General features: G+C 32.5%; 1 protein-coding gene across 1 annotated transcript in view; it reads left to right on the forward strand.

Annotated features, from left to right (window-relative positions):
* Positions 1-4904: 4904 nt before the first annotated feature.
* The window catches only part of LOC111624358 (uncharacterized protein DDB_G0284459-like), a 46294-nt gene continuing 35058 nt past the window's right edge, over positions 4905-16140 (forward strand). Inside the window, exons 1-2 of the mRNA XM_023367186.1 lie at positions 4905-4983; positions 9575-9657. Coding sequence (XP_023222954.1) covers positions 4946-4983; positions 9575-9657 — 121 coding nt within the window. The 5' untranslated portion in view covers positions 4905-4945. The remainder of the gene's footprint in view (positions 4984-9574; positions 9658-16140) is intronic.

The following is a 16140-nucleotide window of genomic DNA, read 5'->3' on the forward strand; positions in this document are numbered from 1 at the left end:
AAAATTGAAATTGTTTCTTCAGCCTGTCGGTAAACTGTATATTGTTGGTGCACTACTTACAAATTGTCACACTTGCTTATATGGTAGTGCAACATCAGATTATTTTAATTGTTTACCCCCCAAATTGGACGAATACTTAGAATGTAATCAATAAATAAATAAAGAATTTTTTCAATTTTATAATAAAAATTTTTATTCAATTTTGTAACAATTTTTCTTTAATTTTTATTCAAAGTTTTTAAAAGTATTTGTAATAACACTTCTCTTTCTTTCCTCTCTAAATCAGATTTCTCTCTCTCTCTCTAGGTTCAGTCTTGCTTCTCTCTCTCTTTTCTCTAAATCAAATTTTGCTTTTTCAAAATCTAATTTTTCTTGTTCCAGTTTCAGTCGTTCTTTATTTAAATGTAATTCTTCTTGTTTCAACTGATTCTCTTTGTCTTGCTTGCTTTGTAAGTATGAGAGAAGAAGGTTTTTTTTACTTTTTTGGTGACATTGGTATCTTCATCTAAAAATAATTAGAAATGTATAACTATTATACAATTGTCATAATAAGTATAATGTAAATAATTTTTAAGTTTTTATATTTACCAGATGGAAACTTAGGAGATGATACTCTTAAAGATGTCATTGCTGCATCCCTGACTTGCTGCCCAGCAATGGCTTGTGGTGATGATTTCTCAGATGTTATCTGGGCCTCATATTTTAACTCTTTATTTCTTGTAGAAGTTGATTACGTTCTGTAAATTCCTCTTCTTCGCAAATTGGCTTGATCATTCTGAAAACTATGATAAGCTATTTTATGAACACAGCTATAAAAATTTTATCGACACTTTACATCACTTGCTAAAAAATTGAATAATTAAATAATTTCTGGATTAAAATCGTTTCTTGCTGTACAATGTTATTCATAAATGCTTAAATAATCGTTATTTTAATAAAATAGGTCATAATTTTAACCCCAAACACAAAAAAAATGTAGTAGTTTAAGTCGATCGTATACTTGCCATTCTAGACGAAGCGAACGCCATTATCGACTGTATAGAATTGCCAGATGGCGGCGTTCGGACCATCCGCCGTTCACGTTTTGCGCTGATACGTGCGCCTCAACCTCTCTAATATCTTAAGGTAGGTTTGTTCTTCCACGACATCTACTATCAACAGCGTAATATGTTTGTAAATTTTCTAAAAATTAATTTTCCGAGCTGCTTTCGAATTTACATAAGCCACTACTTCCCTCGACAAAGGTATGAGGTAGTCCTATCGTACGACAGGAGACACAACGCTAATTAAAAATAATTAGTGTTTAATAGTTTTGGTACCGTACGTGTCATCATGGGCGTAGCGAGGGGGGAGCCTGGGTGGGCACGGCCCCTCCCAGGGAACCTGGTGCCCCCCAGGAAATCACAGCCGAAAAAGTGTTGAGTCGATTTGTAAACACCTAAAGCTAAAATAAAAGTTTTGAATACTAAAAAAAAGGTAAACGGCTTGCTTGGTGCCCAATAATGAACAATAATTTGAAATAATTCAATTTTGTGTCAGGTTGGCCTCCACTAGGCCCCCATAACAAAACTCTGGCTACGCCCATGCGTGTCATCCATTGCTAGGGATACTTTTTTTGAAAATGGCTTCGATACACCTCATGATGAAATGACAATGTACAGCATGACTTTTCAGATTTCTTCTTATCTTCTTAAATTTATACTTCACTTCAGAAGGTGCTTGATTTTCATTGCTCGCATACCGGAGAGTGAAAAGTAATTATCGTCATCAAAAACGAACGTTTTGTTTTTTAAAATTTTTTTCGAGCCATCTTCATTGCGTTCGAATTTCAACAAATTTAGCCTTAGAGTACACTGCTAAAAAAGCAGTGCATTCTGGGCCCTCTTCTTTTTTTCTTTTAATCTTTTTAAGTGTCTTACCTACGTACTTTCGATGATAAACGACCTCCACCAGGGCCTGCTCTAGGGGCGAACAACCCGGACATTTGTCCGTGGGGGCGGCAAATCTAAATGGCGGCATTTTGGTTGTGAATGTGACAAAATATTTATAAGTTAAATACTTAATTAATCGAAATTTATATTTGTTTTTTTTTTCTGTGGCTAAAATTACCATGCAATTTACATTTTCGTATTTATTATTTTTGCCTAAATGGTAAGAAGTTATTTGCATTCCTTAATTCTGAAGAAAACAATCATAAAAGAGGGTTTTTGGGCAAAACGGAAAGCGTACGCAACAATGTTAAGTTTTCTCCCAAACCTTAGAATCTCCTTAAGAATACCGCCGATCATACCAATAACAGTAGGTTTTTTTAATTAATTAAATACTCTTTCCGCCCTGTGGACACTAAGAGGGTCTCTTATAGCAGGCCCATTATGGGTTCGGCCAGGCCCACAATGGGGCGACCGGGTGGTGAGGGACGGGGCCCGACATATCCGAACGGACCATCCCCGAAAAATTCCTAGGAATTCCTTGACCCGTTCCGGATTCGATCCCGGGTCCCCCACAGCGGTAGGTTGCCACCTTGACCGATCAGCTCGGTTATCCGACCCCAAATAACAGTAGGTAGTGGGGGAAAGGAGTTTCTCTAAATAAAAATTAAAAAGTTTTTACGTTCCACCACCACGCAAAATCATCTTAATAATTAAGTTTGGCCATTTTGGTGATTGCGTATGAAACTGCCGATCAAGTAAACTCAAAAAAGTTAATAAAAAAGGTTGCAGAACTAAAAGTGTGAAAAAAGTTTCTTTAGATTTTAGTATGGTTGATGTACTTTAGTTTTTATAGAATATAAGTTTTTTGTTTGATTGTACAATACAGTAATACCTCGACTTACGCAAACCCGGAGTTACGCGATTTTCAAATCGCGTCGATTCGTCTTTTGTTTGAGCGTCGCGCAGCTCTCGATTACTCACTCCCCCCACACTATTGTTCAGCTTACCTGTTCGGACGTGTCGCGCGGAATCGACACATAGCTACAATTTATTTTGTGTTATTTATTTCTGTGTTTGTTATATCTACGGAGACTCCAGAGACTATGCGGTGATTTCTTGTAACCGTAAACGAATCAAAAGACGAGATAAGATTAACGAGAACATTTATTAGCTTACATACATTCGACTTGGATTTTACACAAATTGCGAAATTATATCCCGACTTACGCGGTTATCGCTCGGTCCCACCTATCGCGTAAGTTCGGGGTATCACTGTAATACTTTTTTGTAATATAATTAAAAATGCATCTAGTTAACAATTTGTAATTAGGTACAGTTATATTTTAATTTTTACTGTTTTGTACTACTTGATTGTTAATTTTATATTACATGTTTCTCTCTAATTAAATTTAAGGGGGTGGCAATTTGTCTTTTTGTTCGGGGCATCAAAATGCTTGAGTGGGAGCTGCCTCCACCTAACTATATCTTTGGTGTCAAACATTCGTAGCAATGTTTTTCGGTTTTTAGCATTCGTAATAACTGCTTTCTTTCACTTCCTGGCCTTCTTTTCCACGTTCACTCCTTCAAAATATTATATATAGTCGATTTTCCATTGCCTTCGGCTAGAAATTACTCCGCTACCGTTTTTTTTGAGACGTTCGCTTTATTTTTATACATTTGTACAACGTAAAAAAAAAAAAATTCCTGGAAACAACGAGGACAAGGCGACGTTAAGGTCCAATATAAGTAAGGATTTGAAAAAATATAAAGGTAAAAATGGTTTCATATCTGATAAAAAAGCAATAAAAATAAATGAGAAAACTAAAAGGTTAATTAAATTTTTTGATAATAATAAACTTTCTATATTAAAAGCAGATAAATCACATCAATTGGTTATATTTACGAAAGAAGAAGTAAAACAAAAGAAGAATGAAATAGCTATGTCGGNAGAAATCAGCTTGATGTCGCAGGAGTGGTGTACAAGATATCATGTGATTGCTTACAAGCGAAATCATATGTTGGAGAAACAGGACGGAAACTCGAGATACGCCTAAAAGAACATGAGGCGGCGATTCGTTTAAAAAGACAAGAGTCACCATGGTATCAACATTGTGTTACTTATAACTGTAAAATTAATAGAAGTTCGATAAAAATATTGTATAAAATGGAAAATTTGTTTAAAAGACGCGTGGTAGAACATTTATGTATAATAGAATATGCAAATTTACTAAATCAGAATGTCGGTCTAAACGTTGATGCATGCTGGGAAAAGTTCCTTTGTATAAAAAAGGAAACAGGTGTCTAGTTGTTTGATTATCCACTGATGAGGCTGTAACGGCGAAATGCATTTGGAAAACAATTTGAAATTTACGAAAATAAAAGAATTAACCCTGGTTAAAGTAATGTATCTTTGTTGATTTACTGTTTGTCTGCTAATGCAAATTGCTCGAAGTCGGTTTTTGAAAGAGTGTCTTAATTTACTCGTCTTTTATTTTTAAAAATTATATTTTTTTGTACAACGTGTTTTCTTACTATGCTTATCTTTTGAAGAGATTTTTCCGAACTTTTTTTTAAAACTCTTTCCGCCATTTGGGCACTAAGAGCTCTCAGCAAGCCCGTTATGAGTTTGGCCAGGCCCACAATGGGGCGGTCGGATGGTGAAAAACAGAGCCCGACATATCCGGACTGATCACCAGCCGAAAATTTCCTGGAGATTTTTCGACCCGTCCGGATGCGATTTCGGATCCCCAGAGCGGTAGGCTGCCATCTTGACCTCTCGGCCATTCCGAATTGACTGACAAATGTTCGAAAACTTTCGCGTGCTATAACCGAGCATTTGTAATGACGTAATTTTTTGGCGCAAAAATTTTTAAAATGATCTTTTTGAGTACATATTTTTAAATCAAAAAAATTATTTTTAAATTGTAAATTAACATTTTATTTTACATATTTTTTAACTGCAGAGGGCGCTTTTTAAATTTTTAAAGTGTTACGCGGGAACGGTACAATACGTAATGGAGAAGGAAGATAGAGAGTTAGTTTATAAGACGGAGTGAGTAATTTATTATGAATAATAATAATCTTATTGTTCTAATGACAGATTTTAAGTAATAGATAAGTGCATAAATGTAAAGATATTCGTTAAGTACTTTATTAGGAAATCAATGAAACAAAAACTAAATACAAACGAATGGAATTTGCTTTATTGATGGAATAAATTTAACTGGAAGATAATTAAAAGATAACGTTACAGCTGCATGATGATCGCGTATTAGATTATCACTCCTTGAATTTCCAAAATAATGTTTAACACTATTTATTTTTTAAGGTAAATACAGTAGTAAACGAAGACATCGTGTCTATGTTAAAATATAACACTAAATTTTGTTTGAGTCCACAAAAATTTTATTTTCAAAACATGTTTGGAGATTGTTGACAGTGGGGCTGGTTCAGATGTTGGATTTTCAGGCCTCGGAGGGGCCTTGTGGTTTCAAATTTCTAAGAAAATTTAATTTTTTTTTTTCATTCTTTGTCAAGTGTATAACTATATGTTAGAGAGAAACAAATTAAAACTGGAAATGTGTATAAATCATCTCGGTAACCTTAGTTTTATTTCAGTAACATCTTAAAAATCACAAACATTTTTGATCAGGGGTCGTATTCTGGTCACCGTCTCTGGTCTCTCGTCTCTCACAAGCCGGTCACTGATTGGCTAATCATTTGGATTAGCCAATCAGCGACCAGGTTGTGAGAGACCAGAGACGGTGACCAGAATATGGCCCCAGCTTTACTGTTCTGTTTCATGTCAGTTAGAATGTTCTATTGCATTCTATGTTCAATATGAATACAAACTTCAAGTATTTTTGCAATTTACAAAATTTAACTTTACCTAATTAAATTTTACAACTGATGTATTCCATTTAATTTTATATTAACATCCTATGGGTTAATTAATTGGATTATTACAATAATTGTTTGTCGAGGTTATTGTAAAAAAATATTCAAGCATATGATAACGAATTTGCATCTCGTATGTTAATGCACTCTCTCTTCAAGACTGTTTTATATAATTCTAACATCTCTAAAAATTTGGTTTCTTCTCTAATAAAACACTTTTTAATCAATGCTGCTTGTTCCAATTTAGCTTCAATTTCTGGCTTCAAGGACTATATAGATAGCACTGTTGTTTTTTTTCTTTTTCAATATCATATTTGTGTTCTTTAATCCTGCTTCTAAGAGATCTATTTATGGCTCCAATGTGAAATAAACCCTTGTCAAACCTGTCATCCTTTAATGGTATGCTATAAATTCCATAGTTTTGATCTATCTGTAATATCTTTATCATTTCACACATTTGGTATATAATCACTCAATCTGATTCTTATTTTTGTAATGAAAAATCCTGCTACCGAGAATGCCCTTTCCAATTTAATTGATGTGAATGGAATCATGTTTAATGCATTTAAGTGAAGACAGATATTATGTGTTTTTTCACCTGTCGCCTGGAAGATTTCTAGTTCATTTTCGAGATTGTAGTACTGCTTTTGCTTTCTTGTATTCTTGATTTATCTACCTCAGCTGCTTTAATAGAAACATCAAGCCTATAGCCCAATAATTGGCAGTTCGTTTGTCTTTGATCATCAGGTTTATGAAGAAAATCTTCGTACTTACAGACATCGTACGACATGGTGTTACGCGTTATCGAAGCTATTGGGCATGGTTAAAAATTAAGACAGCATAAGCACAATTATTCCAGATATTACAGGTTCCAACAAGTAAAGAATTTTGAGAGTCATGACACAAATAAGCTACATATTAATTATTGGCCATTAGTAACATCCATAATGAGCAAAAATTTAAAAAACTAATAAGTTGGTTTAAAATTAATAAATACAAATGTATGCTGACAGTTTGAGTTAATTATACTTTCTATTTGCAAAATTTCCTCAATCTTAACACAAAATAAGAAAAAAGTGAACTTTTAAGAAATTCGCGGGATTTACTGGGTTTAAAAACTAGACGGGATCCTGTTTGAGAAAACTTAGTATGTACTGTTGAATTTGAAAAAGCGATGTATAGCATAAAATGTGTATTAGTTCTAAACTATTTTTATGATGCAACTCACTAGATCAGGGATGACCAACAGTTTTTGCCTCCGGGCTGAATTGGAAAGAAAACTCTTTTCACGGGCTGAACTAGAGGCTGCCTTAGGAAGATTTTGAAGTGGTACACGATCTCATTGTGGTGTCAACCCGTAGAGACTAAATTGTACATAGAGCTTACAGATACATTTTTCACATTGTCATGCTTTGTCAACATTCTGCGCTGCACTTACTAGATTTGTAATGGAAGGTTGACTCTAGATGCACAGTGAGTTGTTGACCTCTTTTATTTATTTTTTTTTTATGCATCAGAACTTTTCATCAAGCTATTCGGACTTCAGTACCAAAGATTGATCACGGGCCACATAAATTCATTAGATGGGCCATATGTTGGCCATGCCTGCACTAGATCCTATTTCTTTTAATAATAAAAATCTCTTAATGCGCAAAAACATGAAACAGGGTTTTATATATATAAAGTGATTTAAAAGTGAAGGGTAAAGTGATTTAAAATCTAATGCTGTGATATGTTCGTTATCTATTAATGCTGTATTGTTTAGCTTAAGAACTCTATAATTAATAATTTAAAAGAAATTGTGAATTCATGGTCTTGCAATTTTAATATATGTAGTACGATCCAAAAGTTCAGGGACTTGGCTTAAAATTCCTTACCTTAAAAAGTTTATATTGCCGATGCACAACTACCTTCAAAGTAATCACCTTGGGCAACGATACACTTTTGCCAGCACTCGTATAACTTCTGGAAGCACTGCTGGAAGCCATTTTTTGAAACCTTCCGTAAGGCCTTCTGTGATGCTGCTCTCATCTCATTTGATGACACAAAATGGCATCCCTGCAAATGCTTTTTCATTGATGGAAACAAATAAAAGTCACATGGGGCTAAGTCTGATGAATAGGCGGGGTGTGGAAGCACATTAATTTGAGTTTTGGCGAGAAACTGTGTGACCATTTGGGACTGATGTGCATGTGCATTGTCATGCAGAAGGTACCAGTCTCCACTTTGCCAGATCTGTGGCCGTTTACAACGAATGGATTCCCTCAAACGACATAAAATGTCTAGATAATGCTCCTTGTTTACTGTTCTGCCTTCGGGAATAAATTCTGAATGAACAATTCCTTGAGAATCAAAAAACATCTCCATCATGACTTTCCCTTTGCTCAGTGCATGTTAAGATCTTCCATTAAAATACGCTGGCAACTAGTCTTTGATAAGTGAGTAGCTGCAGCAATTTTTTCAAGGGTTTGGCGATGATCTTTGCGAACACATTGAGAGACAAACTCAACATTTTTCTCATTCTATGAAGTCGAAGGTCAGCCAGAGCGTCTGCGGTGGATTCTTGGCCCTCTTTAAAACCATTTGTATACCTTTGATTTTGCCATGGTAAAATCACCATACACCTTTCTTAGCAATTTTAAAGTCTCTGTAGGTGTTTTACCTAAACGCTGACAAAATTTTATGTTGTAGCGCTGTTCTTGAAACTCCATTTTTATTACGTCTCAAAACAAAGGTAACTATCTCCAAAGGAAAACAATAGCGCTCGTGGTTTAATCACATGGGTGAAACCAACCTGAACACGTAGGAATGGTTTGATAGAATCAATTTCATACGCTGTAACTTCAAATACAGCTTTTGTTGTCATACATTACTGCAGTCCCTGAACTTTTGGATCCTACCACGTATTGCACAATACTTCATATTCTGAAGCTGCAAAACACTAAACAGTTATAACACCAATGTGTTATAACTGTTGTGTCAAATGGTATGTCAAATTTAGTGTTTTCACCTGGACAGTCCAGGAATTGACTCGCTGTCCGGGTGGACTATTAATTTTGTCCAGGAATTTCATAGAAATTGTGAAATTACGATGAAACAAAGTTCTTGCAAATATTTTTAGAAATTTACACTATTTTAACAGCAAAAGAACTGCAAGTCTGCCGTGTTAGTCTGTTTACACTGACATGTGGCGTGGAACCTATCAACCTTTTTTTTTATTATTTTTTTTTTGCATGTACAATCGTACATGTCTCCAATATCCAATAAAGCTAAGTCTAAATCATCTGTACCTGTTGTTTCTGAATTTAGATTACTTATGTTACTCCTATGCAACTCCCTAGTCCCTAACTGTAACTGATTTAGAACCGGCATGCACGTTATTCTTTGCATTGTAAAATGGCATTGTGTATGCGTCAGGAACTTCTGTTCGAACAAATCTGGCCTGCTTTCCGGGTCACTGATTTGGAAAAGGTGGCAACACTAGTCAAACTGTAGATGCAAGCATAAGATTTAATTCCATGTCTACTTGGTTTCCAAATCATGTTATAGCAAAAATTTGTTTAGTTAAAATTGTGGCTATATAACATGAAAGCTAGTACTTTCTCCGTTTGCTGATTTGAGTAATTTCAGGAAATATATAATTCTCTGATTTGATTTGATTTAATTTAATAAAAATACATCTATCTTTAACTTTATTCTCTTTATTCTTCTGCTACTAATTAAAATATATATATTATTTACTGTAGAAATGCTTCTGAAGAAATTGTTGAAAATGATAATGTTTCAAATGAAGAAAAACAAGAGCAAGAAGCAAAAATTACAGGTCCTAGTAAGTGATTTAACATGTGATGATTATTATTAGATAATTTTTCAGACAGCAATTGCTTAAAATGTATAGATAGCTTAGGATAGTAATTCTCAAAGAATTTGTTTACTACTGAGTCACAAGTGAACTGTGGAGTAATGTTCCTGTCCACTTCTTATTCTGTAAATCTAAATATGTAAAATTAGTTGTCCTGACTGACTGAGTCACTGATTCATCATCACGCAGAGCAAACCACTGAACCTAAAGAGGTGAAATTTGGTACACAGTTAGGGTACGTCATGTAAACACACACTAAGAAGGGATTTTTCGAAATTCCCCAGTGGGGGGAGAGGGAGAGCATTAAGGCTTAACTGGAAGAACGGCTTCTACTGTACTACTTTAGATATAATTTTTTGTTTTCAACAACATTTAGTCTTCATTAAGTACTTAGGTGTATTAAATTGATAACATTTCAGACATTGTTATAAATATTTTTATATATTTCAATTTTTTAACCAAATGTTTGAAAACCTCCATGGGCAAAGTCGCGGGTAACAGCTAGTATTATCATAGATATGTGCTATAATATTTCGTATATCTGGTAACCTAATGCCCTTATACTGTATTAGGTTACCAGACAGAGCTAGGCAATGCATGAAAATGTTTTTTCCACTGGCTAAAGAGCAAGGATTTGTTGTTTGGAAAAATGACTAGGTCAGTCAAAAACATTATAATATCGTAAACCAGTTCTCCTTATTGTTTCATATTAAATAAAATTATATTGAAAATGCTGGACAAATCTAGTTTATTATTTTAAACTGAAATGAGTTTTTAAAAATGAGTTTGTCATTAAGGCTGAGAAATAGTGGCAATATATTAGATATAATAAGCAACTCATATAATTAAACAATCAAAAAATGTAACTAGAAATGATCTAACAAGGGGAGGGCATAACCTGGAAAATTTACTTTGGGTGAGACTTGGTATATAGGTAGTACTTCTTTAGAGTGTTCAACCCTCAATAAGAAAGTGCAATGGCCAGCCAATTTTGAGAAAAAAAACCCTTTAAAAATTCAAGCTCAGCTTTTGTACTAATAAGTTTTTCTAGGTTGGCAGCCTCTCAGCAGCTCAGTCAATAGTGTTCTTGGTTACTGCCATTTCATCCAAAAAAAAAATGTTTAATACATATTACATGTCATTTTAATTATAATAATACAAAATAATTAATTAGTATATTAATAATAATAGTTATAAATGGCTATTATAGGAAGTAAAACATTTAGATTGTGTTATTTGTTACTTTTACATATATTTTTTATTACATATAAAACCTGAATGATAATTATCATAGAAGCATGGTAAACAATACATTTTTTGGCATCTAGCACAACAAATAAACGACAAATGCTTACAAGAGTAATGTTCATTCAGAGGATCAGTTGGAAAACAAACTTCATTCACATTCATGAATATTTTTCTGTCTTCAGCATACCAAGCATATCTAATCATTTTATTAAAAATCGGCAATGACAATGATGAACTATTGATTGTATTTTAATACACTCTTTTTGAGAATTTATTTCTTGATTTTGTTCGATTAAATAAGCAGAATTTTGAAAATTTTTGATTAGATTTTTTATCTGTCTATAAAAATAGACATCACAAGGTTGAACGAGAGGAGTACACTTTGGAGGAATCAATTTAACGTACAAGTAGGTAATTCATTGTCATCGTATAATTCAGGTTTTATTTGTCCTCCCCAAGAGTCGATAAGTAGAAGAAACTGTTCTTTTCCCACGTAAGGTTTTAAACAGTTTTGAAGGAATTCAATATATAATTCTGTCATAATCTTTCCGGACTTTGAGATGATGATATAATATTTTTATATTTTTGTGCGTATTCTTCCACCGTTTTCTGCACTCTTGAACCAAATTTACTGGTTGGTTCTTGAAGACATACAAATACCTGAGGTAATAGTTTTCCAGATAAGGTGAGTGCATATTGTGCTGTATATGAATGTGTCACTTATTCATATTGTGTCATTTAACAAATACAGTTTTGCTACTTTTTCTGCAAGAGTCCTATTAAAAGTAGATTGGTACTGGCACCCTAAAAATAATAATAGCATGAGTTATATAAAATGGCACTCTAAAAACAATAATAGCATGAGATATATAAAATGGATAAGTGTACAATTAAAATTGAGCATAATTTTAAGTTTTGTTATATCAACATACCTGTCTGGTCAGTATCAATGATGAAGTTTTTATTAAATGTAGGTATTAATTGTGCCTGCTTCTGAAAGGTTGCTGCAGAATCCAAAAATTGTTCTGAAGTTGCTGTTTCCTTTTGCAAAACAAATTTTATTATTTTTTGTTGACGTATGTTATTAGTGCTTTTAAATTTCTTCCCATTGTTCAGAAGCTTTAAATTCAAAATTTCCAAACTGTCCAGCAGCAGATAGAGCCCACTGCTGCAAGTTTCTAGTAGTTGCTTGTTGTTAATTCTGTCTGGCTTCAACAAAATGATCATGTGTCCAAGAATCAATAATTGCATATTTATCAAACTTATTACCTCCTTTTTTTTATTTCTTCTTCCCATTTGGATAAATACTCTTTTTTTTTTTTTTTTTTTTTTTTTTTATCAACTACATCCATTTTTTTGCAATGTTTTCAAATTCCATATAGGATGTTTTTTTGCAATGTTAACGATTTTGATTTTATAATCCAAAGGAATATGTTCTACTTCCCTTTTTTTCTTTTCTTCAGGCTCATACTCATCGGATGAGATACCAGCTTTAACTTTCTCAAAAATACTTCTTTACGTACTTCATTAGCATGAATAAGCTCTTTATTGCTTACAAAACTTTTTTCAGTTAACATATGCACAGTATTTTTGTAAATTTCCTCACACATCAACATAGCTTCATCAGAAATTGAAGCAGAACATTCCAATGCAATTAAATTATTTTCAGCAAGTAAACTTTTACAGTATTCAAATGCATCTGTTAATTTCACTTTTAAACTATCACTATTTATCGATTCTTGAGCAGTTTTATAATCAACTGCTGGTAGACTGATAGTATCTTCATTCACAGACATTTTACTGTAAAATATTGAAACTATTTGTATTATGGAGTGATATATCATGGAACACTATGATCTCTGTGAAATCCAAAAGTAAACTGACACGTTGTCTCCGAATTTGTAAATTAATAACAGTAGTAACCTTCGAAAAATTTGATACAATAGAATAAAAAACAAAAACTGTTGTTCCATTGGTCCGTTTATAGTAAGGAACCTTCTTTGTATTCACCTTTTTTGTCAATAAAATAATATCTGCTCTCTAGTATCCACATAAATTTTGTCAGGTCAACACTGGTTTTGCAGAGTTCAATTGAAAATTTTTTGTCTATTTTTATAGAATGTTGTAAAATTTGTAAATATATTTAACTATGTAAATGATAAAAATAATTATAATAACTAATTATTTATAACTGTTATTAATAATATACTTATCATTTTGTATTATTATATAAAATTTTAATATTTATAATATACTAGCTGCAAGGACCCGCTTCGCTGGGTTTTTATTTGTTCGTACATTTGTATGTAATATAGTTTTTTTATATATATAAAAGACTGTTTTTCTAAGTAATCTAGAATCTAGCTGCAAGGACCCGCTTCGCTGGGTTTTTAAAAAGTAACGATAGTGAAGATTAAGATAATTACATTATAGCCAATCTTACCCGTTTTCACAAAATGCAAGAATTAGGTCTCCCGTTTCCAGACGTTTCCAGAGAATTTTTACATGAGCATAAAAATATGTTCGATTTCCCGCAAAAGCGCAAAAAACCGCCTGTAAATCTTGCATGCCGCTTTATATTAACACTTCCTTTGTTACTCAACACTTCCATTGTTAACATTTCTATTGTTAACACTTCCATTGTTAACACTTCTATTGTTGACACTTCCATTGTTACACATCTTCAAAGTCAACCACTTTCAACCCCATATCTCCCGCACCCTTATAGCTATCGAGACGCAACCACTATAGTGCACGAATGGAGACTTGGGGCTACTACCACATACAAACACCATTCATGTGCGATGTGTAGTTTTGGCTGAAAAGTGAAATATAGGTACACACACGTCCATTTATATATATATATATATATATATAGATTAAAAATACTTATTTTAAAAAATTTTTAGAAAGAAAGAAAGAAAAAAATAATAAATAATAATCGAGACCGAGATTTGAACCCTTAACGACTTGGTACTAGCCAAGAACAGTATCAACTGAGCTGCTCAGAGGCTGCCAAACTAGCAAAACTTATTAATATATAAGCTGAGCTCGAATTTTTAAAGCCTTTTTCTCAAAATTGGCTGGCCATTGCACTTTCTTCTTTTGAGGGTTGAACACACTAAAGGAGTACTACCTATATACCAAGTCTCATCCCAAAGTGAATTTCCCAGGTCATGCTTTCCCTTTGTAAGATATTTTATTATCTGTTTTCAGTTAATTATATTCTTTACAATTGACAGTTGTAAGATATGTAATTTTGGTAAATTTTCTAAAATTTAATACTATTTAAATTAGTTTTTAGTTTTGAGATTGTTTAAAATTTTAAATTGATAATATGTAAATAAATATATGCAGTTAAAGAAAACTTAATTAAGTTAACATGATCACCATGCAACAGAAATCATTTTATATTGAGGAAATTAAAAAAAAAAAAAAGAGCATGTGATGGATGTTTATAGGATAACATTAATATTATTTCAAGAATAATTATTTATTCAATGTTTATTTCAAGATTAATGAAAGAGAAGTTTATTGTAATAAGAAGAAAAAAGATATGATAAAAATTCTGGAATAGTATTGGAAATAAGAATAAGATATAATTGTTTCTAAAATAGTAGAGAGATGGACTAAATTACATCATTAAAAGTTTGGATAAGCTTTTAATATTTTTATTACTTTCACATTCTTATTAATTATTTATTTATTAATTTCCTATTTTGTTATTTTAATGCTGTTTTATTATTAACTAGCTGTTACCCGTGACTTCTCCTGCGGAGGTTTTGTAAGCAATCCCCATTTATATTCAGTATTTCAACAACCATAGTAATTGTTATATAACACCTACCACTGAGAATGATGAGAATTGCTGAGAATCAAATGAACTATTTTCAATTTGATCAATTTTCTGGAACGTTTACAATCGTTCTATAACTGAACCAATATACAATAACAAATTTGAATTTAAAACTGTTTGAACGTTTGGTTAAAAAATTGAAATATATAAAAATATTTATAACAATGTTTGAAATGTTATCAATTTAATACACCTAAGTACTTAATGAAGACTAAATGTTGTTGAAAACAAAAAATTGCATCTAAAATAGTACAATAGAAGCCATTCATTAGGTTAAACCTTAATGCTCTCTCTCTCCCTCCATTGGGGAATTTCGAAAAATCCCTTCTTAGTGTGTGTTTCCATGACGTACTCTAACTGTGTACCAAATTTCACCTCTAGGTTCAGCGGTCTGCTCTGGGCAATGATGAATTGATGACTGACAGTCAGTCAGGACAAGTAATTTTATATATTTAGATTATGTTTATTTTCAATTTTTCTTCTAAGTAAATTTTTATATTTATTCTATTTTGTATTTGAATGTTCTTTCTATTTAAATGTTATATTTTCAAATGTTCAACTGTTGAAGACCTATCAACTTAGGTTGGAAACATTTGTTTCATTAAAATTTGTGCTGGAGCCTGTTTTAAGGTATGAATTCTTATTTCTGGCATTTCCTCTAATTTCAGTTGGAAGATGTTTTATAACTCAATAAAATATACACAGGACATTCATATCTTCTTTGTGGTTAATGTTATGTTATATTTTCTTTTGTTTCCTTCTTACATAAATGTAAAAATATGAAAAAATTTAATATTTTTCTTTCTCTTCTGACTTTCGGATAATATATAACTTTGATTTTTAAATAATATCAAGCCAATAATGACTATAAAATTTCNAGCCAATCTTACCTGTTTTCACAGAATGCAAGAATTAGGTCCCCCGTTTCCAAAGTAATTAGAGACCTGGTCCTGATTCTATTTCTGAACGTCTCCTGTTCATGTCCAGTTAAACAAACTATTTTCAATGTTTCTGGAACGTTTACAATCGTTCTATAATTGAACCAATATTCGAATTTTATGTTCGAATTTAATTTGAATATTGTTCAAATTAAATTCGAACAAAACATTTGAAATAGAACGCCACTTTCAACCACTTTCAGTCTCATATCTCCCACACCCTTATAGCTATCGAGACACAACCCCCTGGTGCACGAATGGAGACTTGGGGCTACTACCACATACAAACACCATTCATGTGCGATGTGTAGTTTTGGCAGAAAAGTGAAATATAGGGACATACATGTCCATTTTTATATATATATATATATATATAGTAAAAACATTTCATTTCATTCTCAGCGGTAG

This window comes from Centruroides sculpturatus, unplaced genomic scaffold (genome assembly GCF_000671375.1).
Source record: "Centruroides sculpturatus isolate CEXI.00-Female unplaced genomic scaffold, Cexi_2.0 scaffold9, whole genome shotgun sequence".
In the NCBI taxonomy this organism is placed as follows: Eukaryota; Metazoa; Arthropoda; class Arachnida; order Scorpiones; family Buthidae; genus Centruroides; species Centruroides sculpturatus.